At 40.3% G+C, this 9,705-nt stretch overlaps 1 protein-coding gene across 8 annotated transcripts in view; it reads left to right on the forward strand.

The window, feature by feature from the left end:
* The window catches only part of UROS (uroporphyrinogen III synthase), a 34,826-nt gene extending 27,845 nt beyond the window's left edge, over positions 1 to 6,981 (forward strand). For all 8 annotated transcript variants that reach the window (XM_073354076.1, XM_073354074.1, XM_073354077.1 and 5 more), the window contains 2 exons: positions 1,948 to 2,046; positions 5,892 to 6,981. In XM_073354076.1, coding sequence (XP_073210177.1) covers positions 1,948 to 2,046; positions 5,892 to 6,017 — 225 coding nt within the window. In that variant the 3' untranslated portion in view covers positions 6,018 to 6,981. The remainder of the gene's footprint in view (positions 1 to 1,947; positions 2,047 to 5,891) is intronic.
* Positions 6,982 to 9,705: the final 2,724 nt, after the last annotated feature.

A 9,705-nucleotide genomic window follows, 5' to 3' on the forward strand; every position in this document is an offset into this window, starting at 1 on the left:
CTATTTTATAAACAATTACATATTCACCTTGTTCTTTTTGATCTGCTTAATAAAACTGAAATTTTGAAAAAGTCTGGTTTTAGATCATGTCACATCAGAGACAAATTTACTAACGGTATTTAATGATTTACTTACTTATGGCCATAGATATACGATCTCTGTCACTGAATGTGTTTGCTACAACTTTTTATGAATCTGAATTCAGCACTAATTATCAGCTCTCCATGGTGGCTGAGCCATGTTCGTACGCTGATTATTCTATTTGAGAATGTGTTACTGATTCCATTTTAAGTGTAAAAATTTTGGATGATACCCTATCCTCACATAGATCTGTTTCTTAAAATCCATACTAAAGCTTCTTTTTGCCATCTAATAAAGGTGATTAGGTTGAGATCAGTGGATAGCAAAATAGATTTGGAGCCACTGATACACATTTTTGTTTTCTCAAGATTAGATTATTGGAATGTTTTTATTTGCAGGAACCTGCATTATATCTATGATTCAGCATATTTTGAATGCAGCCTTGCATCCTTATAGACACTCGCTTGCCTGAGCACGTTATTTGCATTGACTTCCTGTTAAATTACATATTGATTTTGAAATTCTTCTTACATTCAAAGTCCTGAATGGCTGTGGTCCCCCCAGCCTTGCTGCTATGTTGTGCTAATTATATGTTCCAGATGAATATTAAAGTCATAATTATCAAATCATATGGTTTCTACAGGTCATAAATGTGAGTAAGTAGCAGCCAGGACATCTTGTAATTTTGTATCCTTGTTATGGAATTCATTTCCTGTTGCAATTAGAGGTGTTCATTCTTGTCATTCAAGGCTAAGCTAATACAATGTTTATTATAAGCTTCTAGCTCCTAAATTTTGATATTTCTATTGTGGTTAAATGTGCAGTGCCCTGCATAAATATAAGGTGGTGGTGGTGGGACTCTATCCCAAAGTGTACAAAGGGGACTTAGGCATTGTGATGCCTAATTTTTAGGCTCTCTGCCTCTTACTGGAGTTCAAAACCCTGAGTTAGGCATCCAGGCTCCCTATGCAATACATGGGGAGAGTTAAATGCCTAATAAGGAATTCACTGAAGTCAGCATGCTGAATGGGGAGTTGCCTACGCTAGTAAATAGGAAATGCTGAGGAGAGGGGTGTGGCCTAAGCCCCACCCCTCAAAGGGAATTAGGTGTCTATCTGTGCTCAGGATTCACAGCTGTGAACTCTTCTCTGGAGTTAAGCACCTAAGCCAAGTCAGCCCTTCTGCATGAAAAATAGAGGAGGTGGTAGTCTCCTTATAGCAGTAGCCCAGTGGTCACACCTTCCAGGAGAGTGCCCTAACCACTGGGCTATAGATATTCTAGGGTGGGTCTCTCTCAATCTCTCCTGTTGAAGCTATTCCAGTTTGTTGGTCGTGAGAGAGAAAATGAGTGACTGGGAGAGTTTAGGGTGAACAGGGAGGACATGCAGGGTGGGAGGCATCAGGAATATGTCCAGAACGGACATGTTTGTGAAGGGAGTTAGGAAAATAACGTATCAAAGTTTTCTGTTTAACGGGAGTAAGAGAATCCAAAGGGTACCCCATCTGGGTCATTAATAAAGAAAGAAACATCCTGATCCCCGTATTGTTATCACCAAAGAGCTCACAATCGTCTCATGACCTTGGAAAATGGATGGTTTAAAAAAAAACAAACGAACACACAACACTTGAATTTCAGTTGGTCCATTGTGTAGTGCAGTTTTGGCAGACTATCAGCATCAGGTCAGGCACCACAGACTGTCTTCAGTAAATCTCTCCTGTTGGCTGACTTCAGCACTTCTCAGCTGACAGCATGGTGCCTACATAGAGAGACTGCTGAAGAGATTGATATGAAAACATGTTATGATATGCAGCTAGAGTCAAGAGAAACATGTTCCAAGCTGCTGTTCCTTCTTTACTTTTATACAGGGTATTCCAGCAAGCATCACATTCTTCAGTCCATCGGGTGTCAGATTTTGTCTCCAGCACATTCAGAAGTTTTCTGGTGATCTTATTAATCAAATTAAGGTAAAGTATCCAATAAGTGTTAAAACATAGCGGGGAGGCATGTGGTCTAGTGGTTAGATCAGGGGATTGGGAATCAGAAGAGGTAAATTCTATTCCTTCCTACCACTCGATTACTCTGGGACCTTGGACAAGTCACCACGCTTTTCTGCCTGTGTTTACCTGTCTGTAAAATACAGATTATAATGTTTACTGGCCATTGTAAAGGGCTTTGAGATCTTACATTGAAAGTGGCTAATTAGTGCAAAGACAATGTTTCTTTTTTTTAAAATATCTTAGATTCCTTGTGCGAGTTAAAATGAGTTGTTTACCTCTTTCTTTTGTAAATCCCTTGTTGAAATCTGTGTATTTAACAGTATTAGAAATGAGTAATTCATTAATAGATTTTTAAACTTTGACCTCTTCAGTTTGAAAATTCCTTCTACCACAGCACTTTAAGTGAATGATAATGAATTAGGGTTTTTTTGTCTTCTTTTAAAAAAAAATTAAAAGTTCTACCATCACATTTCCTTTATGCATTTAAGATCATTGCACAAATTAAACTAACTGTACAACATAGGTCCGTTCTTAGAGTATAAATTACATAAGGTTGGTACCTTCAGAAAATAATGGAAATGGTCGCAAGGTGCACCTATTATGGAGATGGTCCTCCATCATGGGGTTAGGGAGAAATGAAGTGCAACTGACTACAAAGATAAAGCTACTTCTGTTTGACTTGCTGCAATATGAATTTGAGCTGCCTCTCTGTGGTAATCTATTATCAAATGAATCATTTCTTCACATTCAGGATGATAATTGACAAACAGGGATACATACTTTTCTGGTCCACTTTCTGACCTAAGGTGAAAATTTCCCTTCAGCTCAAGTGTATCTTTTCTTCAGTCCCCCAAATTATCATATAGTTTTTCCTCATGACACAAGAAATGTCTTCCTATAGGAATTTACATTCACACTAGAGATGAGCTGTAAAGTTCAGATCAGAATACGAACTTTTCCAAAATGTATGGGGTTTGAATCAGCTCATTATTCAAACAGGGACCAGCTATAGAGGTTGGATCTGGAGTCATAGTTTGCCAAAAGTGGGGGCTGTTTGGATTTGGATTACCCTCTAGTTTAGACCTTTTATAACTAAAGAAATAAATCTACTTGACCATATAGAAAGACTTTGGCCTAAGTCCTGATTCTGGGTACACATACTTTTATGGTCCAAAAGATAAACTAGTAACTTCAAAGTCCAAAGCTCCAGGCTGAGGACTGTGGTCGACAGCACCAGGGCTCCTTCTCACTCTTCCTGCTTCTGGCAGCACTACCTCATCAGAGGTCCTGCAAGGTCCCTCAGCCAACCACACACCATCCACGCTCCTCTAACTCTAGCAAAGAACTGGAATTTACTCTGGCCCTGCAGCTCTTCTTATGAAAAAAAGAAAAAAAACGAAAAAAAGAAATCTGATGAGGTTCAATAAGGATAAGTGCAGGGTCCTGCACTTAGGACAGAAGAACCCAATGCACAGCTACAGACTAGGGACTGAATGGCTAGGCAGCAGTTCTGCGGAAAAGGACCTAGGGGTGACAGTGGACGAGAAGCAGGATATGAGTCAGCAGTGTGCCCTTGTTGCCAAGAAGGCCAATGGCATTTTGGGATGTATAAGTAGGGGCATAGCGAGCAGATGGAGGGACGTGATCGTTCCCCTCTATTCGACATTGGTGAGGCCTCATCTGGAGTACTGTGTCCAGTTTTGGGCCCCACACTACAAGAAGGATGTGGATAAATTGGAGAGAGTCCAGCAAAGGGCAACAAAAATGATTAGGGGTCTGGAACACATGACTTATGAGGAGAGGCTGAGGGAGCTGGGATTGTTTAGCCTGCAGAAGAGAAGAATGAGGGGGGATTTGATAGCTGCTTTCAACTACCTGAAAGGGGGTTCCAAAGAGGATGGCTCTAGACTGTTCTCAATGGTAGCAGATGACAGAACGAGGAGTAATGGTCTCAAGTTGCAGTGCGGGAGGTTTAGATTGGATATTAGGAAAAACTTTTTCACTAAGAGGGTGGTGAAACACTGGAATGCGTTACCTAGGGAGGTGGTAGAATCTCCTTCCTTAGCGGTTTTTAAGGTCAGGCTTGACAAAGCCCTGGCTGGGATGATTTAACTGGGAATTGGTCCTGCTTTGAGCAGGGGGTTGGACTAGATGACCTTCTGGGGTCCCTTCCAACCCTGATATTCTATGATTCTATGTTGACCTGGTGTGCACTGATTGGCTGTATCCCACACAGCCACGCTAGACAGCTCGGAGGACCCTCTCCACTGCCCTTTACTGGGGCAAGGTGTGGCAGGGCCACGAGGCCTCCAGCAAGGGGCCTCAGAGGGTCTTATATACCCTGTCACAGGCCCCAACATATCTCTAGTGTTGCCACGCTTGCAGTGCGGACTAACAAAATCATACCATGTGAAATTTGACAGTGAAAATTAAGTTGTTTGCTGTATTGTTTTTCCTCTTCAGGGAGACAAACCTTTGTACACTCTTTCATGGTGTTAGGTGGTGGTATTTGCATTTAGCAGAGAGTAAGAGGGATAGGAATTCATATTTGTGTAGGCTAAAAGAATCAGTAGGCTGTATCCCGGGATCAGAAGCAGCTTGTGGGATGAGTTCAACAGCAGGGAAGTATGCACTGGATCATCATTTTTATGTATCATATCAGTTGCTGGGAATTACTACAGAGTTTCCAGGGAATGTGGAAATAAATCATCCACCAATAAACAGATGAAATTATGAATTTAAAAAGCAACTGAAGGGGAAACCAGCGTGAAGTAAACAATTCTTTCAGCATCTCATGTGCATTATTGTTGTGAATATATCAACACATTTCTTATTGTGGCATGAAGACGACGAGAGATACATTAGATGAACTCTAGGTGCTGCTGGACTTGGAGTTAGTAACTACAAAATTACTTACAGGGTTTCTGGGCTTTAAATTTAAGGAAGTACAAATACTCTTACATATAACCTTAAACTCTGTGCTCCCTGTTGAGATTTTAAATTTTTCTTTGCATTCAGTGAAGATTCTACTAAAGCTGGCGCTGGCAGTTTCTGAAGATGTACCTTAGGGATTTGTTGGTGAATGACTGACTTGATGATTCAGTATATCTAGGAGAAACTTGAACTTGCTCAAAAGGGCCCCATAACTTTCTCTCTAGCAAAGTTTACAGCATTCTGGAATGTATGCACAAAGTGAGTTACTCAGCATATAGTAGGATTCTCCTTATGGGTGTGTGTGGGACAAACACAAAGTTGTAAATGATTCAGAAGCAGCAATCTGTACCCATTGCATTCCTGTATAACTACCCAACATTACTACAATCAGCGTTGTCCTTCTTCCCTCTGATTGACTGATACTGACTTGTTGCATCTTACTGGTAAGCCAAGCACCTGCAACAGGATCACCTAACATGAATTAGGGTGATGTAGCCTTTGCAGGGACATTTTTCCTGAGAAGGAGGTGTTTTTTTCTGACTTCCCCAATCCATTTCCTCCTTTGGATAGAATTTGATTTTCTCATGATTATTATAAGCCAAGAATAAGTGCCTGCTTGAATTGGCACTGACAAGGCTGATGCATGTTCGAATCTATCTTCTTTGAGTATGAAAACAATAGGATTTTTAACTGTTTGGACCAGTGAACTAAGCCATAAGCTTTACTAAGTCATTACAAAGCAGCTAAATTTGGTCGTGTTCATTAAGTTTGATTAGAGGCAGGGCAGAATGATAGAAGACACTGAGGTAATGTAGCAAGAGCTGATGCTAATACCACATCTGATCATATTAGAGTAGAAATGTTATTTGTCATTTCAGTTTGCTGCTATAGGTCCAACAACAGCTGAAGCAATGGAAGCTGAAGGAATCCCAGTGAGCTGCACCGCAGAGAACCCTACTCCCCAAGATCTCGCTGCTGGTATCAAAAAAGCCCTTCACCTGTAGAATTGCCATTTACCTGAGTAGAAGCACCACACATGTTGCTGTAATAGTCCTCCAGAAATTTAAGACAATTCATCAGTGTTTAACCACGATACTAACATTCATTTGGATTTTTTTAAAAAAGTCATGCTCTCTGCCTTATCATTCAAGCCTTCCTTGACTATCCATCTACTAACAGCACTGTGTGGTGGGAATGGAAAAGCTAGATTGATCAGTCCAGATCAAATATATGGCTAATTTTGATGACCCATTGTAATAATGGTCATTAAGAAAAGACCGTGATTTTCACCATACGTCAGCCAGCAGAAGTCCAAAATGTAAGAAGTCAGTAACTAATACCACCCAGCATGTTTAAGAAATCAGATTATTAAACAAGTATTTGGGTAGTGTTATATCTGCTATTTTTCATATTCAAGATATACTTTTACATTATGGCATAATATCTTTCAAAAATATGGCTCAGAGTGACTTGGAATAAGTGAAATTGTTTCATTCAGTCAGTGGTCAGGTTTATAGAGGACACTTTTGTATTCTAAATTGCCTCTTTCTTCAATACTCAAGAACGGCTGCATCTAAAACTTCACGGGTCAGATTCCACCCTCATACGCACACTCTCATTGGAAATAATAAGAGCTGCACTTTAGTAGCTGAAAGCAGAATTTGGCCACATAGGTAGCATGAAACAAGTTAGGTTTTTTTCCCTTTAATTTCAACCAGGGCTGGAGTATGGATAATTTGGTATCCATTAAAGTCCTTAAAAGTCAGTTGTTTACAAGTTGTGAAAGGCTAGTATTGGACTTACTTGCGTGCGTGCACACACAAAACCACATTGGGTAGCCGATAGCATATAAAACAGCGTTTTATGCTTTGGCTTCAATGTCATGTTGTTTGTGAGCACGTTTTGGGGTTTAAAACAGATCATGGTAAATAATTGTAATTACAATAAAAACAATCTGTTGTGAAGGTTGCTTTGCAATTCTGTTGCCTCTTTACCTCAATAAGCACAAATATTTGCTTAGATAATGGTTGGAGAGCATGGTAGTAAAATATTATGAAGCATTTATATAAATAAATATTGCAAAAATTGTAGCAGTCATGGAGCTAAAAGTAGAATAATCCGTGCTACTATATACAATTTTCATGCTGTACCTTTCGACTCCTATGTCACCAGATCTAAATTTTTTGGTTTCTGTCCTTCAAAGAAAGGAGGTTTATTTGTAATAAGAAATACTAGTTTATTAGTGTTAATGAAGAAACATTATAAAGATACTCCTGTGGTTATATAGTTGTCCATGTTAGATAGGGTTTATAGTTTATCTGAGGCAGGAGAAAATTTAGCACTATAGGTACTTTCAGCTGATGTTAACATACATTCTTTTTCAAAGAAAATTTAAATCAAGATGTGCCCAATTATAATCCTCATGATTAAGATTTAAGTAATTAATCTTTAATGCGGGTAAAGGGACATGACATCACAGCACACCACATAAATGTCTCATTTGATTTATGTTTCTGTTGATTTAATTCAAAGTGTCTGAACTGAATGACATTATTTAAACAAGAAATTCCTTACCCAAAATAGTAGTTAAAATCAGATTCCAATTCTGCTCTACAATTCATTTGGGTCAATGGACGTTGTACATATGTATGTCACTATGACTCAGCCCAGTAAACATATAAGGGTTGTGACAAAGTTCCTCCTCCGCCTTGGTGGGATCTGCGCTTATTGACGGATTTGCTCGCCTCAGAGGTTCATGGCAACCCTCAGTTTGGCCACTTTCGTGGCTCAAATCTGCCGTTCACTCAGTTAGCCTCATCACTGGCCAGCATGGGGAAAGGAAGAACAACAATCCCCACAGTCTCTGCTGATCCACCTAGTGGATCAGGGAACAGGCCAGAGACCTTCACCTCTGGTGGAACCCACAGTCTAGTTCAACTCCTCTGGTATCAAGTAGGGAGTTGGGGGAGGGAATGGGGGGAACCTGGGCCCACCCTCTACTCTGGGTTCCAGCCTAGGGCCTTGTGGATTGCAGCTGTCTACAGTGGCTCCTGTAACAGCTGCATGACAGCTACAACTCCCTGGGGTACTTCCCCATGGCCTCCTCCCAACACCTTCTTTATTCTCACCATAGGACCTTCCTCCTGATGTCTGATAATGCTTGTACTTCTCAGTCTTCCAGCAGTACGCCTTCTCACTCTCAGCTTCTTGCGCCTCTTGCTCCCAGCTCCTCACACACATGCCACAAACTGAAGTGAGCTCCTTTTTAAACCCAGGTGCCCTGATTAGCCTGCCTTAATTGATTCTAGCAGCTTCTTGATTGGCTGCAGGTGTTCTAAGCAGCCTGTCTGCCTTAATTGTTTCCAGAAAGTTCTTGATTGTTCTGGAAACTTCCCTGTTACCTTACCCAGGGAAAGGGACCTACTCAACCTGGGGCTAGTATATCTGCCTTCTATCACTCTCCTGTAGCCATCTGGCCTGACCCTGTCACAGGGTCCATAGTGGCTTGACTCCTTAGTCTGAGATAGACTTGCAGAAGTATAACAGCTGAGGGAATTACTTTGTATCAGTTTTTGCTTAAGTGCATTGAAAATCCTCACAAGGTGAAATCTTTAATTACTCTTCTCAAGAATAGTGGTCAATGCTGGTAGCAGAACTTCATCATAAAAATATGCTAAAACTCTCTGGTGTTGCTGTGCTCTTTGGATGTAGGTGCAAGACTGTGTATAGACATGTCCCAAAGGAAAAGTGGAAGAGAATGATTAGAAAACAATTGTTGACCTTCTCTGTCACAATTTTCTCTAGCATGATTGAGTATACACTAAGCCAAGCTGTATAGCGTTCAGATTCAACTATGTAATATCATTATGCCATAGAAAATATGCAGTTCAGCTCGTTCCTTCTTTCAAAAATAAAACTACGGCTGCTTGAGGATTTGGAAATCTGCTCAGGTTCCCTGCAGTATACCACTCAGAAAGCTTTAAACTTTAAGCACGTTCGTAGTGTGAAATATGTCAGACATCTGAAAGCAGATTTATATGAAACTTACTGTTCAAGGGGGGAAAAGGCAGAAAAATCGACTGGGAATAGAGAGATGAGCATAAGTTTCTCTGATGGTTGCGTTTATTCCCTCGACAGCATTAGTATAAGATGAATTCAACTATTTGCCAGTTACTAAATTTAGACCCCTCTTTTAAACTATTTGTCTTTCTGGCAGACACCAACGTCTATAATCCAATCTGAGTAACATATTTAGCGTACACAATGGTATAAAAGAAGTAGGGGGAGTGTAGTCCAGAAACATCATCCATTGCTTGCTGATAAACAGGAAATACTGACCGAATCACTTAAAGTTGCATCCTGTATACTACAGTTATTAATGCTACTGCATGATGTTTGTTGCAGGATACCTTTTAAAAAGACAATGAATAAAACTGAAACAGGTTCTGTTCTTGAGGATCTTATACTCCAAAGACAACAAGCACCTAATAATTTACAAAATAACCCTTTAATTGTCTATTGGCAAGTAACTTAGGACTCAATTACACCTTCCTGCAAGAAAACCCAGGGATGTAAACACTACCAGATTCTCCTCAAGGAAGTTTGTCCTCAGTCATTCTGTTAGGGGATTTGCTCTCCCCATTGTTCAAGCCCTAGAGTTGACCTCCAAGCCCTGTGGATCACAGGAAATCA

Source organism: Lepidochelys kempii, chromosome 7, assembly GCF_965140265.1.
Source record: "Lepidochelys kempii isolate rLepKem1 chromosome 7, rLepKem1.hap2, whole genome shotgun sequence".
NCBI classification, from domain to species: domain Eukaryota; kingdom Metazoa; phylum Chordata; order Testudines; family Cheloniidae; genus Lepidochelys; species Lepidochelys kempii.